At 41.1% G+C, this 18,110-nt stretch overlaps 1 protein-coding gene across 1 annotated transcript; it reads right to left on the reverse strand.

Moving 5' to 3' along the window:
- Positions 1-7,682: 7,682 nt before the first annotated feature.
- LOC126272666 (spermatogenesis-associated protein 17-like) lies at positions 7,683-8,808 on the reverse strand. The gene has a single exon (XM_049975679.1). The coding sequence runs from the start codon at positions 8,736-8,738 to the stop codon at positions 7,707-7,709; it is 1,032 nt and encodes a 343-aa protein (XP_049831636.1). The 5' UTR covers positions 8,739-8,808; the 3' UTR covers positions 7,683-7,706.
- Positions 8,809-18,110: the final 9,302 nt, after the last annotated feature.

The raw sequence follows: 18,110 nt of genomic DNA on the forward strand, positions 1-18,110 counted from the left end.
CAAGTCTGCGCCATTTACATGCTCGTCTAGAAGTATAACAACCATGTCGCACAACACATAGTCTTCACCCGTGTCTTCTGTTGATTGCTTCATTTGGCGTCTGTGGTATATCTCCATGGCAAGCAGCAAAATATTTACAGGGTTCGCCATCACATATGACGGGAGACTGAATGTTCACCGTAAAGTGGCTTGCGGAGTATAGATGAACATGTACAGAACATCTTTCACATCTCTAACCAGTTTCAGGACGGTATGTTTCGAAATACGTACCAGAAATTAAGAGGACGTGCATGCCACAGAAACGAATATTCGTTTCCCCTTTCCACCAAAACCTTGCAGCGATATTCCTCTATAGTGAACGCCGCTGTAAGACGGTCCCACTTCCCGACCATGCGCACAACGCTCCCGAATCGCCATCTCCAGGGGTGGCCAGCCGCCACTGCAAGCGCCAAGCAGGAAACACAGCCATGTTCGTGATTTTTTTTTTTAGGTGACTTCCAGTTCATGTCAGCAGCTACAATTCTGCATACGGACCTTTTGCACAGTTAAATAACAGTGCTAAAAAAAGCAATACATGTTTCGGCATGACAAGTCTGACCATTCCCTTGTAAGTAGCCGGCCGCGGTGGTCTCGCGGTTCTAGGCGCGCAGTCCGGAACCGTGCGACTGCTACGGTCGCAGGTTCGAATCCTGCCTCGGGCATGGATGTGTGTAATGTCCTTAGGTTAGTTAGGTTTAAGTAGTTCTAAGTTCTAGGGGACTGATGACCACAGCAGTTGAGTCCCATAGTGCTCAGAGCCATTTGAACCTTGTAAGTAACGATGACACGTATCTTCATAAATGTAGGTTCTTTTTTTTAAGTTGGAAATGGTTCACACTTTCACACACTTAGCAGGGCACCGATCGAACGCCAGAATTCTTTTATACATAACCGCGCGTGAATTGGGGCTGGCCTTGAAGCTGGAAATTGAGTTTTGATCATCGTCAATACCTCTCACAATTCTGATGCTTCCCACAGAATCATTGATGGTATAATCAGAAGAGCCTTTGTGTATTTGCTCTTTTAATTACATATGACAGTTTCTGTTTAAAAGTAAGTAGCTACTGACAGTGTCGCAATGAAGCATTACATCGGTGAGTAGGGCGATGTATACCTTGGATCCTAAATTCATCTGGAAGCTTGTTGTTGCCTGTGTGACATAGGTAACATTGCACATGAACAGTCTACTCGTCCTGCATTAAATAGTTAACTCAGTAATGCTGCACGAGTGAGCAAGGGCGGATTTGTAGATGCGAGGATGACCTCCGCTTCGATCCAAAATAAAGCGACTTTTCTGTCAAACGACTAACCGTCGATCCACGAAGGGGTAATGAAACATCCCATCATCCGACAGAACCGACCGACATCCTGACCAAAAAACAATCCTGTGTCTGATAATGAGTGTTGACGTGTTCAAACTTGTGTGTGTGGTAGTATGTGAAAAGTTCCATAGACACAAGTGCAAGCTTGAAATAAGATAGGTCAAATCAGAAATTATTTGGATGAAAGAGAGAGTCAAAGGATGACAAAGCTAACATTTTAACACAAAAGTAAATTTTTCTCTTTCATGGGTTGTGGTATAATCAGCAATATTTTAGTGTTACTCGGCGTATCTTTGTCGGTTTTTGTCCCAAAAAGTCCGGACAGTTTCCACACTTTTTATAAGAAATTATGTGAGAACGGAGGCAACTCCTAAATGTCCTGTGACATGATTTTATGCATGACCTGGTATACTTCTGCTTATAGTACAAACTGTTAATTGTCTGAACTTTGGCTCAATCGGTAAGAAAACTCGGGGAATGTGCTTTACATATTTGTTGTGAATATTGCATCTACGAGGGTCAGTCAAAAAGTAATGACTCCTATTTTTTTTTTTCTACGTTTAATTGTCAGGAAATTTAAATGCAATTACATAGGTTGAAAACCACAACATTGAGGATCATTTTGTCATTTTTCAATGTAATCTCCGCCCATCTCTACAGTTTTGGTCCATCTTTGAACAAGGGCATGTATCCCAGCACGGTAAAAATCACAGCTCTGCTTCCTAAGCCATTGACGCACGGATGTTTTGACGGCCTCCTCATCTTCAAAATGAATCCCACGATGAGCTTCTTTTAGTGGCCCGAACAGATGGAAGTCTGATGGTGCCAGCTCAGGGCTGTATGGGGGATGAGGCAAAACTTCCCATCCAATTTTGACAATCTCATCAGAGGTGTGACGACTGGTGTGTGGTCTTGCATTGTCATGCAAAAGAAGAACATCTGCCATTGATTTTGTTGGGCGAACTCGCTGAAGACGTGCTTTAAGTTTTTTGAGGGTTGTGACGTATTGAACAGAATTTATTGTGCATCCCTGCTCCAAAAAATCAACCAGAATCACACCCTCTGTATCCCAGAAAACTGTTGCCATAACTTTCCCTGCCAATCGCACAGTTTTGAATTTTTTCTTCCTCGGCGAGCTTGTGTGACGCCACTCCATTGACTGCCTCTTTGATTCGGGTTCAAAAAAATGCACCCATGTTTCGTCCCCGGTCACAATTTTTTTCAGAAACTCATCTCCCTCCAAACGGAAGCGCTGCAAGTGTTGGGAGGCTATTGTTTTCCTTGCCTCTTTATTCTGATCGGTTAACATTCTTGGAACCCACCGTGCACAAACTTTTGAGTACCCCAATTGTTTAATAATCGTGATCACACTGCCTTTACTAAGAGAAATAATGCGACACACTTCATCTGCAGTCACCCGACGGTCACCACGAATGATGTCATCAACTTGCTGAATGTTGTGTGGAGTCACTGCACTCACCGGCCTGCCGCTCCGCTTTTCGTCAGTCAACGGTGTTTGGCCTTCAGCTTCCTTACAACGACGAACCCATCGTCTAACAGTGCTGACATCCACTGTCACAACACCATACACCTTCTTCAGTCTTTCATGAATGCGTATGGGCGTTTCACCTTCTGCATTCAAGAATTCAATCACACAACGCTGTCTCAAACGAACATCGATGTCGGCCATCTTACAAACTTCTGCTGTGCTGCCACCTGTTGACACAGAAAGTTACTACTGCAGTGTATTGCAGAAGAAGGTTGGAGGAATGGCGCCAGATTCAAATTTTTCACTTAACTTAATTTTTTTAAGTAGAAAAAAAATGGGAGGCATTACTTTTTGACCGACCCTCGTATGTACTTACATATCCAATGACGTTACGTGTGTGTGCAGATCATTCAGAATTTACTTCAGATTTTGTAATAGGATCAAATACTAAGAAATGTTTTTTCTTCTTTTAAATATGATCTAAAAATAAGTTCCGTAAAATAGAGTTACTTGAAACAGTGGGGGAAGTTGAAACGATATGCAGTTATCTTGTTTCTAATATTGCCATCATCGTGTGGGTGATATACCTAACTGTTTTGTGTTTGATTCTGAACAACCATACGATGAACAGTAACTTTAGCAAGAAATTGAGATAAATGAATGAAGTTACCACCTCTAGATATCGTTTATGTTGCTGAAGATTTTATACCTGAAAATTTTTCTTTGAAAATATTTTTCTACAAGCCAACGTATGTAATTCCTGGCAACGTCACGAAAACGTATACATAGACTATAATGTTTCTGATAATGTCACATTGATAATTCTTTGTTAACTCATCAGTGTTGTTTAAATTTCTTTTTTTATATAATTCTGTGCCCATTAGTGGAGTACTTTGGAACAACTACAAATATTTCATTTTCACTCAAAAGTAATGATGAAGATGATCACTGATTCATTGACTTCAGTACAGTAATTCTCGAGAATTGAGAATAAAGATCGCCGAGGAAAAAAGTCACATTATATAATTTTTCAGAATTTGACAATGCAAATGTGATTTAATTTTATTGTAGTGTCCCTCAAGTGCAATGAAGGCTCAAAGAAGGAAGTTTCAAAGGGGGTTGTTAATCAGATTAAAAAAAAAAAAGCAACGTTGGTGGCTTGTGGCTTTCTGTAGTCATCAATAGTGTGAAGCAATTTAAAGCGCCATAGCTGCCACCGCATGTGACAGAAGTGTTCAGTCCTTCATTCTACTACAGTAATTAATAATATAATAAAATAATTTCAGAGCAAAATTATTTTTATAGCTTTTTAAAAATTTGTCTACATTGTTGCTACTTACACCTGACGTTTTTACATTGTGATTTACCATAAGAAACGGAAATGTTTCAAGAAACCACCTACCATTTTCCTGTAAGTAATAGTAAACATTGATCGATATGTTTGTTACCTATTGGAAAACCCAATTGGGAGCATGTTTCAAAGTTTGAAACACATTTTATTATGTGTACGTTCATTGTTGTGGTGCAGGATGGCTTCAGAGTTCAAAAGTGTTTTAAGTAACTCCCAAAGACGATACCTCTCATCTAGACAAGGTTAAATGCGTTCACGAGTCTTTGATACGAATGCACTGTCACACATGGTCACGGGTGTACGATGGGTATCCTAGTTCACAACATTTGAAGTAACAGAGCACAATACAATTTTGGTCTAATAGCTTGAACATTCAGGGTTTCACAATCAGTTTCATATTTTTGTAGCACCATGGGATTTCGTAACAATCCCCTGACCGTCCTAGTGATCATATGCTACAGCCTATATATTCTATTTCTGCTATACAATATGGCAAAATTCCCATTTTCTTGTCTAAGGAGTGCTTCATCCACACCTTACTCTCGTTCTATGACCTGTAAATTATTTCCTTTATGCTTATCAATCGCAAATAATGAAGTGATAAGATTTGCTTCGAGTATCACTAGAATCTCGCGGTAATAGTAAATCTCTTATCTCGGCTAGTGAGGGCATGCGGAGGATGTCAAATCCGTAAATCCATGGTCAATATAAGGAAACAATCTGCATAATGTTTTAAATGCCTTCGTGATCGGCATACCTCGGAAAAATTCTAAATTCGTACCGTTACAGTTCACAGGTTTTCTGTTAATACTGAGTGGGAGAAACAAAGCAAAACACCAAATTTTCATAATTTTATAATTAATGGTATCTAAACGATATTTTTTCAAATTCCTTACAACACATGTAGCCTATGTGCTAGCCAGTGTTTTTGAGTACACGATACAGTTCAGTTTCTCTATGATTATTTCTGAATTATTAAATACAGTGAATCCGCCTCCATGGTGGCAGACGCGCGCAGACCGGAAACATCCATGTGTCGCTGTTGCCACAGTATTTCGAGGCAGCGCAGTATATTTCCAAGGTTTATGATGTTCTCAATATCCTCGAAATGGTGTCAAAAGTATTGACCGTCTAGCGGACGCTTTAGTTTAAATTCATTGACGTCTATTTGACTTACTCGCCTTTTAACACAAGTATCAAGTTTTATATGTAAAAGCCAATTACAATCGATTTGGACTGCAAAAGTAAACAAGTATCAAATGGAAGGCTACTTTGATGGTATTGCGTAAAGTCATTTAAAAAATATTCAGAGTTCCCAACAATCTACATTGGGCTTTGGAAGAAGAATAAGACTTCTGAGGCAACCTTTCAACAAGGTCAGCAATGTTACAATGCGGGTCCCGTCTTATAATTTGTTCAAGTGTGCTAGACACATACCAGATAGGATGAATATATGGTATTGAACGTATTCGAAGAAATCACGGGTTCCTTGACTCATAGCAGAACATCACAACATACTGAAAAACTTGGATTGACAGACACTTTAAGATGGATACCAATTATACTACGAAAGTTTACTTACAAAATTTCAATCGCCTGAAGAATGAAGAATCTAGGAATTTAGTACAGACCCTATGAATCATTCTCGTAGGGAACGCACAGAAAAGATTACACTAACATGCTCAAAGGTATTTAAGCAGTCATTCTTTCAGCACTTCATATGCGAATGGAATGCTAGTAACTGCAATAGGTACCCCCTGTCATGCACTTCTCAGAGGTTTACAGAATGTGGACATAGACGAAGCTGCTAGGATTTCATAATATTTTAATTTACGTAAAAGGATATTGTGATTTACGCAAACAAATACATCTGAGAGATCACGAATAAATGTAGTAGCCTCTAATTTATTGTCTAATGAATGAAGTACATTTTAGAAATCTAAATTGCGATTTTCACAATACGTTATTCATTGTAATAATCTGTTTGTAAGTTTCGAGAAAATTATTGATGATTTCTGTTTGGCGCCAAAGATGTTCACAGAGGACCAAATGGATATGATTGTGTACTAGACTGGTTCCCAAATTGTTCCAATAGTAATTGAAGTAAAAATAACATTTAAAAAATACCACAATGAGTTGTCACTGTAAACGTAAAAAGGGTATGGCTTCTTTGAAAACATACTGAATTTATTTATTGCTTTCCCTCAGCTGTATAGCGAAGTGGTGATTCAGAATTTCTTTTCACTGACTTCATTAAAAGTATAAATTTATTAATCAGCGGTATTTGTGACATTAGTGAATGTCCAACTGACATAACTACTGGCAGGACATGCTTTATTTCGCATAATAGTTTGCTCATGGGTCTATAAAAAAGCAGCAAACATTTTTACGTTCGGGGGTCTACCACAGAGCCTAGCCACACCATTTCATCATTATTCTGACTAAGGTCTTTTTGCCAATGTCTCACGTGCAGAATTAGAACGTTACTTGTCGGATTTGACCAGTGACGTATGAAACATGGGACGTGTCGTAAACAACGTGGCGACTATGAAGTGATATCAGTGGCAATTTTTTTCATCAGTGTGTCACCACAACGAGGTGTTTTGCTTCCATATTCGTTGGCTTCCCTGTCAACCGAACTGTGACAATATGCACCAAAATGTCCCATCACAGCACTGATATTACTTGTCGTCGGATTTGATCAGTGGCGTATGAAACATGGAACATATATTGTAAACAACATGGCGACTATAAAGTGATATCGGTGGCAATTTTTTTCAAACGGGCTAAGGTACATACCAGTTTGTCGGCACAACGAGGTGTTTTGCTTCCATATTCGTTGGCTTTCCTATCAGCCGAACTGTAACAATACCCACCAAAATGTCGCATCACAGCTGTCATTAACATTACTTCACTGGGCAAAGCCGATGACTAGTATCTAATATTCCTATTGACCCAAATTATTTTGGATTTACATCTTTGCGTTTATAGTGAAATATCCTTAATATATTTTTTTCCAGCATTTGCGATGCACCATTTTATCTGACTAGTAATAACTAAAGGCTTGTTAGAAAGCAAGTAGGTATGAATAGCAAAATATTGATAGCTGCACATTAAATGTCATTTTTTCATATGATGAGTGATGTACAGTATTGCTAGCCATGTAATTTTCCTCTTATACATATTTTTAATTTCTTTTTTCTCATGAGAGGTTTCTGTTGAACTGTAAATCATTAAAGAACTGGTACAAAAAACGTAACAGTAATCACGGCAAAATGACCATCACACCAGGGTATCCTTACTCATTTCATAATGAACTAGGAAACCGTGTGTCTTCGGTGACACAGACGCAAAGTAGAGCGACAAGAGGTTTCGGTAAAAATACAGGCTTCCCAAAAACTTATGCTCGTAATGTCACCATTCATCAGTGCTAGTGTGACAATACATTAGCCTTAATTCTACAATAAAGCACATAACTGACTCAAGGTTTTCAGTTTTGTATCTTTCATAGAGAAGAACTATTACATCTCTTTAAGAAAATTTCCAGAGCACATGTTAAAGGGCAAAAGGAATCTTTATCGTACACCTTAATTTTATCAAATACTTCTATTGGACGTAAAATATTGACGAATTCGTTGTCACACACATTCTTGGCAGGATCAGTTTCCCTGAGATTGAACTTCACAGGTTGGTATTGGGCTTGCTTCATAATTAGATGATTGTCATTGTATCTGACCCGTGGAAAAGAAAATCGGCTGACTTTAGGTTGAGCACACTTAATTCTGTTTGAGGGGTCTTCGTATTTACCCTGACGAATCACGCTGGTATTATGCAGCTTTTCAATTTCTTTGCCATAATCAATTCCATACTTCAGGGCGAGTGAAGATGAAATCATCTTACTGGCTTGTTTCCTCTGAGCACGCAAAAGTTTCACATATTTTGTATAAGAAAGACTTTTAAGTTGTTTCTCAATGGCCGATAATTCTGTGCCTGTATTTTTACTATATATACCGCGTTGGTTGGTAGTTCTCATCAAATGATGTAGTTTAAACAAAATAAACAGCACCCACTGCTTAGCTTCATTCTCAAGCACATCCATTACCGCTGTTTCGAATCTGTGGTTATTCTGTTGCATCTTCTCGAGTAATTCTGCGTCCTTTTCTACCGCCTCTTTAACTCTTGCTTTGAACTCGTAATAATTGAAGATTCGTGTTCGAACAACATAACCTCGCCATATTTTCTGTATTTGTGTTGCCGATGTACAGTAATGCTGCCAGTACATATCGTTTACCGCTTTCTGGAGGAGAAGCATATACAATTTTCTGCCAACATACCCGCGCCAGTGTCTCTGAATAGTTACTGCAGCAGCATTTAACCGACGAATATGCTGTCTTTCGAGGAATCCGCGCACTGTTTTTTGAATAGTTAGAGCCGAAACATATTCAGCTCTTCTGTTTTCTTCAGCTTCATCTTCTCTCTTCTGGATCTCTTTATATATTGCACTTGCGTCTTGAATGTAAGGGAAAACAGATGCCATAGTGCACCGGTACTAAACTGCGTAGCTGAAATTATGTTCAAGCAAAGATGTCCTGCGATTCGTACTACGAATAGGAAGAAAATTTGTGCGAGGTATATGAAATCTGAGAATTTAATGTGCTTCTAATCACGATGCTTGTAGCGAACGCCAACTTCAGTATGACTATACACTCACACCATGTACGTGGTGTACCAACACATCACAATAAAAATTTCAAAGATATTGTATTTGACGTTGTTTGCAAAGACTTCTACAACGAATAAAACATTAAATAATCTTTGAGACTGCCCTGTATGCAGTACTGTAATTTACGTAATGAAACATAGCATCATATAAAGATATTCATGAAGGGCCAAAATAAAACAACCAGGAAAGCTATTACAGGTAAGCAAAAGATGAAGTAAATTTATAAAATGAAGTAAATTTATTTCGCTTCGGAACTATGAGATGAATAAAAAAATAGCTAGCAACAGGGCCATCTTACCGGACTATACGCTAGAACCAGTCATGTTCAAATCCTTCTAGCATGTTGAGTTATAGGTGGAAAATAAAAATTGCAAGGCTCATTTCATTTAGCCATTGCAACTAAAAAAACATGTAGAAGAGACTACGAGTTGGGTAAACAGCAGCAGCAAGAGATGAACCAAAGAGGCAGCTTCCAGCAACCAAGATCTACACTTACAACCTGCACACAAATTGGGAGAAACATCGTAAGGCCGGCCGCTGTGGCTGAGCGGTTGTAGGCGCTTCAGTCCGGAACCGCGCTGCTGCTGCGGTCGCAGGTTCGCATCCTGCCTCGGGCATGGATGTGTGTGATGTCCTTAGGTTGGTTGGGTTTAAGTAGTTCTAAGTCTAGGGGACCGATGAAATTAGTGCTTGGGGCCATTTTTGAAACATCGAAAGAAAGATCTGGGCCTGAATTAGCGAAGATTTGAAGATCCGCAAGAATTAAGAAAACATCGGATTCTAGCTCTGATTATTTTTATAGATAAGCGACAATGGAATGTGACAATGATTCCACTTCAGATAATAATGAGTAATAATCGCCAGGAAAGTAGAATAAAGTATTGTGTGTACGAACATAGTACAGTCGATCACTAATAAGCTTGTAGAGATTGAAGTATTGTTTACGACTGAATCGATATTATGCCAGCAACGTACCAAATAGTTTCGTATACACGCGCTCTGCGAACTGCCAATTCTAAAGCCGGCCGCTATGTCCGAGCGGTTCTAGGCGCTTCAGTCTGGAACCGCGCGACCGCTACGGTTGCAGGTTCGAATCCCAACTTGGGCATGGATGTGTGTGACGTCCTTAGGTTGTTAAGTTTAAGCAGTTCTAAGTTCTAGGGGACTGATGACCTCAGATGTTAAGTCGCATAGGGCTCTGAGTCATTTGAATCAATTCTAAAAGCTCGCGCTTGGAGTGCTCAAGCGGTGAGCGTGGTATTGGTGGAGAGGGTGTGGGGGGGGGGGGGGGGGGGGGGACACTCCAGGGCTGCGCGTCGAAGTGTGACTGTAGTGTCCGCCACATTGACGCCTATCTTCGCATGGAGTGTGCCGTTTTCTTTTTTCTTCACGTGCCAAGCTAATATAGACGTTGACAGTCGTGTGCTACGCTTGCAAGTGTGTAGTTTCGAATATCATGTCCTCAAGAAAGTTAAAGATCGTGCTGCTGCTTGTGCCGCATATGTTTATTTGAGCTTATAAAAGTATAAAGAGAGACGAACAGCGGTATGGCTTAGAAGGCGACGAGAGATTAGATATCGTTATGGATATAGGCCTCTATTACGTCACCACCTCCGTGAAAATGCCCCTGCTGATTGTAAAAATGACTTACGGATGGACAATTCGAATAATTTTAGCTTAATTACGCCGATGACACCGAAACAAGATATCGTGTGGCTACATGCTCACCTCCACGTGAACGTTTGGCACCCATGTCCCTTTACCTGCAACTGGATGGTAATTCAAGACGTTAAGTTCTCTACTTCAATTTCTGCATCGTCGTTTTATTACATAACACGACAAACATGTCGGTTACTCTACACAGAACTAAATGAAGAATTTTGAAAGGTAAAATAGACACTTTTATTCAAATAATTAAAAAAAACACATATCTGCAAGTAAATAATGCACAGTTAATAAAAACTAGCACTTTATTTTCAAAGCAGTGTACGGTTTCACAGACCGACAATATTCGCTTTAGAGAGGCGGAAGTTTTAACAGTGAATGTAAACTGCAAATAATTTCTTAAAGATGCAAAAGTACCTTAATCGAAAAACGAAACAAGTGATTCTTGGTTGTTTTGCTCCTGTGGTTTCTTAATTGTTGTCAACTGGCTGTGCAGAGATCATTGTAGCACTCCTGCAGTTGCAGACTGCACATGGAGCCGGAATTTTGTTTTGTACTGCTTGCTGGTAAGTAATATACGCTCTGAAAACAATATACGAACCAACAAATGAGTATAACTTCAGAAAAATTGGATGATTTATTAAAGGGAAAGGGCGTCACAAACTTGGCAAGTCCATAACATGTTGTTTGATCTCTTGCCCTTATGCAATCATTTACTCGGCTTGGCACTGATTTACAGAGTTGTTGGAGGTCCTCGTGGGGGATATTGTGCCAATTCTGTCCAGATGGCGCGTTGGACCGTCAAATTTCTAAGATGGTTGGAGGACCCTGCCCGTTAAGCTCCATACGTTCTCAGTCGGAGATAGTTTCAGTGACCATGTTGGCCATGGAAGGTTTGGCAAGCACATAGACAAGCAGTAGAAGCTCATGCCATGTGTGGACGGCCATTACCTTCTTGAAACGTAAGCCCAGGATGGCTTGCTATGAAGGGCAACAAAATGGGGTGCAGAATATCTTAGACGTACCGCTTTGCAGTAAGCGTGCTGCGGATGCGAACGAAGGGGATCCTGCTATGAAGAGAAATGGCACCCCATTCCATCACTCCCGGTCGTCGGGACATACTGTAGGCAACAGTCAGGTTGGTACCCCACCGCTGTCTATGGGGTCCCCAGAGACGTCTTCGGCCTGGAATCTCATTCTTGGGAGCGGAATTGTCTTCAGTGATGAGTGCTACTTCGAACTGAGCCCTGGAGAACAGCGAAGAGTGACTGGAGACGCCCCAGATACCGGTGGGATACCAACCTGACTGTTGGACGCCGTGCTGCCCGACAACTTCTTTTCACAGCAGTACCCATTTGGTTCCCATCCGCGTCACCCTTTCAGCACAGCGGTACATGTACGACATTCTACACCCAGTTTTGTTGCACTTCATGGCAACCTCTTCGGGCATACACATCGGCAAGGTAACGCCAGCCCGCACACGGCGACAGTTTCCACTGCTCGTCTTCGTCATACCTTGGCCAGCTCGGTCACCGGATCTGTCCCAACTAATAAAGTCTGGAGCACTATGGACAGGACCTTCCGACCACCTCAGGATTTTGAGAATCTAGCGCGCCAGTTGAACGATTTGGCACGATGGCCCTCAGGAGGACATTCAACAAGTCTTATCAATTGGTAACCTGAGTAACTCCTTGTATAAGACTCAGAGGATGAACAACGCGTTATTGACGCATTCTCTGAAAATTGTTTCGAGCGGTTAGTTCATTAGCCCACGCGAATAGTGAAAGGTTGTGAAAACACACTTGACCTCTTAGCAACAAATAATCCTGAGTTATTTAACCAGCATCAAAACCGATATAGGGATTAGTGAACACAGCGTTGTCGTAGCGAGATTGAATATTGTAATCCCCAAATCCTCTCAAAATAAGCGAAAAATATAACTATTCAAAAAAGCAGACAAAAATCTACTTGACGCCTTCCTGAGAGATAATCTCTACTCATTCCAAAATAATATAAGTGTAGACGAGATGTGGCTTAAATTCAAAGAAATAGTATCGGCGGCAACTGAGAGGTTTATACCAAATAAACTAACAAACGACGGAGCTGATCCCCTTGGTACACAAAACGGGTTAGAACACTGTTGCAGAAACAACGAAACAAACATGCCAAATTTAAACAGACGCAAAATCCCCTATGTTGGCTATCCTTTACAGAAGCTCGAAACTTCGCGCAGTCCAATGCGAGACGCCTATAACAGTTTCGACAATGCAACTTTGTCTCGAAACCTGGCAGAAAATCCAAAGAGATTCTGGTCGTACGTGAAGTAGGTTAGCGGAAAGAAACAATCAATGCCTTCTCTGCCCGATAACAATGGAGATACTATCGAAGACAGTCCTGCGAAAGCAGAGTTACTAAACACAGCCTTCCGATATGCCTTCACAAAGGAAGACGAAGTAAATATTCCAGAATTCGAATTGAGAACAGCTGCCAACATGAGTAACGTAGAAGTAAATATCCTCAGAGTAGTGAAGCAACTTTTTTTATTTATTTAGCGTATGGCTAATACAGACATATCATGAAATTACATATACATATGTACATATTAACACACAAGAAACTTAAGTTTGTCCTTACACCTGAATATCCAGTCCTTCAATTCAGCGCACTGCATCTGGAGTTGCTAGCAGGAAGTCCTCTTTGGCGCCGTGATAGGCTCGAATTCCGCATTCACTGACAATGTGGTGAACAGTCTGGTATGGATCCCCGCTGTCACAAGCTGGATCAGGCAGCTTCTTCCACTTAAAGAGAGCATCCCTGCATCGCCCATGGCTGGTACGGATCCTGTTGAGAGTAGACCAGGTCTTGCGTGGTAAGTCGAATCCACTTGGAAGTTTAGCACCTGAGAAGATGTTATGCAGGTGCACATCTGACACTGCTTCCCACCGACCTTTCCATTCTTCAAGAGGTTTGAAATTCTTCGCAACCATGTCAACAGCATCGCACAGAGTTGGATGGCGTGATTTCAGTCTCTTGCGATTTAAAAGTGGCAGGTCGCTATGCACGGGTAGGTTAGAATTCATGGAGATCTTGTGGAATTCTCTCATAAGGGCAGTACATATGCGTAGATCAGGAGGCATTATACCGGTTAACAGTGGAAGCCAATAAACTGGAGTAGATCTGATTGTGCCAGATATTATGCGCATTGTAGTATTCAGCTGGGTATCAACAAGCCTTGTATGATGACTGTTCGTCCAAACAGGTGCACAGTACTCAGCACTTGAGTACACCAAGCCCAGAGCTGAAGTTCGCAGGGTGGTTGCTGAAGATCCCCAGGTAGTTCCGCATAGCCTATAGATGATATTGTTTCTAGTCCTCAGCTTTTGAGCTAAGTTAAGAAGGCGTTGTTTGAAGCATAGTGTACGATCCAGGATGACACCAAGATATTTTGGGTTCCAATTGTGACGAAGAATTCTGCCTCTGAAACTTACTTCCAGTTTTACGTTCGCCAACTGGTTATTTAGATGGAAGCAACACACTTCTGTTTTACTCACACTGGGTTGGAGTCTCCAGATTTTGAAGTAATTGTCTAATGCAGACAGGTCATTGGCTAAAATCTGTTGTCTTCATTTCCTGGTGTTTGACTGCTAGAGCCAGGTCATCGGCATAGCAGTATTTTCTGGACGAAGTGTCAGGTAGACCAGATAGATATAGGTGGAACAGTAAGGAGGAGAGAGCTGATCCTTGAGGCACTCCGTTGTTCAGCTTCCTCTCCTTACTTATGTTGCTTCCAGTGATTACCTGGAACTTCCGATCACTTAGCATGCTGTTAATCAGTCGAGCCATTGTTCTGCAGGGTATGATGCAGAGAAATTTGTAGATAAGGCCTTCCCTCCACACAGTGTCGTAGGCGGTAGTTAGATCAACAAATGCCACAGATGTTTTCTGCTTCATCTGGTATCCTGACTCTGTGAAGGATGTGAGAGACAATAGTTGGTCGCAGCAGCTACGCCCTGGTCTGAAGCCTGCCTGATCAACTGGAACGTTCTCTAAGATAGCGCTACTTATTCTGTTATATATTAGCCTTTCAAAAAGCTTGTAGCAGCAGCTGAGTAGGGAAATGGGGCGATAGTTTCCTACCTTGTTGCTGGGTTTGCCAGGTTTCAGAACAGATATTATCTTCGCCTTTTTAAACTCAGATGGAAGTTGACCAGTCAGCAGAATGTCAGTGAAGAATTCTGCCAGCCATTTCTTAGCTTTTCCTCCCATATGGATCAGGAATTCTGGATGGATACCATCGAATCCAGGTGACTTAAGAGGTTTGAGGTCCTTCTGTCCAGCGTCAATGTCTGAAACTGTGAAGGGATGGGTATACTCAGATGAGGGAGATGCCTTCTTTTTCAGGTCACGATGCTGGCCTCTGATATGTCTTGCATGTTTCTTGTCAGGAGGTACTCTTGAGGTAGTAATGATGTGAGAAGCAATTTGGTCTGGTGTTACTTCGGATTTTTTTCTGCATGCTGGTGCACTTCCTCCCAGTTTTCTCAGAAGACTCCATGCTTTCCTGCTCGAGTGGGTAAATTCCATAGTTTTAACTGTTTCTGCCCATTTCTGCCTCCGAGACATGTCCAAGCTGGACAATAGTTCCGTAGCTATCTCTGGGTCACCACTTTGCTGGAAGTATTGGTACAGTGTTTCACTTTCCTCATTCCATCCTGGAACATATTCTTTTCGGTATCCTCTTGGCATACACTTTTTAGCTGTTGCTGTTACTGCACCAATGAAGCGTTGATGGTTATTATGTGATGGAGGTATCCATCGAATGGTCTTATCCAGTTCCGTTGAAAACTTCATCCAGTCGGGTTTCTGGAAATTCCATCGAGCATGCGGAGGTGATCGTATGACAGGAACAGTGTAGCCAATTTGTATTATTACAGGTCTGTGAAGCAACTTAAAACACTTAATAAAAGCAAGTCTTCTGGTCCAGACTGTATACCAATTAGGCTCCTTTTGGGGCATGCTGATGCATTAGCTCCATACTTAACAATTGTATACAACCGTTCGCTTGACGAAAGATCCGTAAAAAAAACACTGGAAAGTTGCACAGGTCACACCAATATTCAAGAAAGGTAGTAGGAGTAATCCACTAAATTACAGGCCCATATCGTTAACGTCGATATGGAGCAGGATTTTAGAACATATATTGCGTTCGAACTTTATGAATTACCTCGAAGGAAACGGTCTATTGACACACAGTCAACATGGGTTTAGCTCTTTATTCACATGAAGTACTATTGACAAGGGATTTCAGATCGATTCCGTATTCCTAGATTTCCGGAAGGCTTTTGACGCTGTGCCACACAAGCGGATCGTCGTGAAATTGCGTGCTTATGGAATATCGTCTCAGTTATGTGACTGGATTTGTGATTTCCTGTCAGAGAGGTCACAGTTCTTAGTGACTGACGGAAAGTCATCGAGTAAAACAGAAGTGACTTCTGGCGATCCCCAAGGTAGTGTTACAGGCCCTTTGCTGTTCCTTATCTATATAAACGATTTTGGAGACAATCTGAGCAGCCGTCTTCGGTTGTTTGCAGATGACGCTGTCGTTTACCGACTAATAAAGCCATCATAAGATCAAAAGGAACTGAAAAACGATTTAGAAAATATATCTGAATGGGTAAAAATTGGCAGTTGACCCTAAATGATGAAAAGTGTGACGTCATCCACATGAGTGCTAAAAGAAACTAGTTAAACTTCGGCTGCACGATAAACCAGTCTAATATAAAAGCTGTAATTTGAGTTAAATATCTAGGTATTACAATTACGAACAGCTTAAATTGGAAGGAACACATAGAAAATGTTGTGGGGAAGGGTAACCAAAGACTGCGTTTTATTGGCAGGACACTTAGAAAATGTAACAGACCTACTAAGGAGACTGCCTACACTAGGCTTGTCCGTCCTCTTTTAGAATACTGCTGCGCGGTGTGGGATCCTTACCAGATAGGACTGACGGAGTAAATCGAAAAAGTTCAAAGAAAGGCACCACGTTTTGTATTATCGCGAAATATGGGAGAGAGTGTCATAGAAATGATACAGGATTTGGGCTGGAAATCATTAAAAGAAAGGCGTTTTCCGTTGCGACGGAATCTTGTCACGAAATTTCAATCAACAATTTTCTCCACCGAATGCGAAAATATTTTGTTGACACCGACCTATATAGGGCGGAACGATCACCACGATAAAATAAGGAAAATCAGAGTTCGTACGGAAAGATATAGGTGTTCATTCTTTCCGCGCGCTACACGAGATTGGAATAATAGAGAACTGTGAAGGTGGTTCGATGAACCCTCTGCCAGACACTTGAATGTGATTTACAGAGTATCCATGTAGATGTAGATGTAGATGAAAGCTAAGTAACTCCTTGTATAAGAGCCAGAGGCTGAACGACTTGTAAATGACTTGCTCAGGTTGTGAAGTTCTTTCTCGTCAATAAATCATCCATTTTTTTTCTGAAATTGTAATCATTTATTAGTCTGTACATTTACGTCACATCTACCGAATTATTGACGTCATAGACACACTAACCACGTGGTTGGCTACTGATTTACACACAGACACGAAAGGTGCACACACACTTCGAGTATTCCATTTTCACCAGAAAGTCACTCGTGTAAAACGTGCTTTAGCGAGGCTTTCTGGCGGAGAGCAGTGTAATAAACCTGGCTACACGGCACACCATTCAGTAGTCTCTCTTTTGTCGCGCGCAGTTCCGTCCCGTCTTTCTGAACTGAGATGGAAAAGTGTGCTGGCGGGCACGATGTAGCGAATAGTATGGCGGACCGTCCACAAGGAGGCGACAGATGCGTACGATACAGAGGTGCTCCCCGAGGTGTGAAGTGTCGAGAGGCGGCAAGGGTGCTAGCCAATGAACAACGCAACCGTTCGTGGACCGTGGCGCAGCCTTTGAGCGCCAAACGGTCATCCAAGAAGAGGTAGATCACTGACTCGACAATCGTCGTAAACAACTTGGGTGCTGTAATTCTTCATGCTTTCCCGGCGATCTGTTGACATCTTGGATATTCGGGAATCCAACCGGATGTTCGCGTCGTTCTCGCACGATATTTCAACAGCGTGCCTCGCTGTCTTCTTCAGGTGCTACCTGAGACTGGTCCTTGGTTTTTTTTTTTTTTTTTTTTTTTTTTTTTTGCACTTTTCATTCCCTTTCCTGAGGGGAAAGGGCGGGCTGTTTGAGGGTCTGTGATACCCTTTTCAGCCTTATTGGGTAGGTTACATTTTATTGTATTATTACAATTTAATTTTCCATCAGTGCAAATTTCTCATATCTGCAATCAGTTTTCGTTTTACAATTTGCATTTACATTTTTACATACTACTTTGTTTTGAGTTTTTTATTTACAATGTTGCTATATAATTAATACATTTGGTAGAAGTAATACAAATAATACAGAGTTACAAGCTTATAAATTAACAAGTAAACATACAGATATAAAATTATAAATATAGG

The sequence above is a fragment of the Schistocerca gregaria genome, chromosome 5 (genome assembly GCF_023897955.1).
Source record: "Schistocerca gregaria isolate iqSchGreg1 chromosome 5, iqSchGreg1.2, whole genome shotgun sequence".
Lineage (NCBI taxonomy): Eukaryota > Metazoa > Arthropoda > Insecta > Orthoptera > Acrididae > Schistocerca > Schistocerca gregaria.

Bases quoted from the DNA above. Each gene is read 5' to 3' on its own strand.
- LOC126272666 (XM_049975679.1), bottom strand. From the start codon at position 8,738: ATGGCATCTGTTTTCCCTTACATTCAAGACGCAAGTGCAATATATAAA.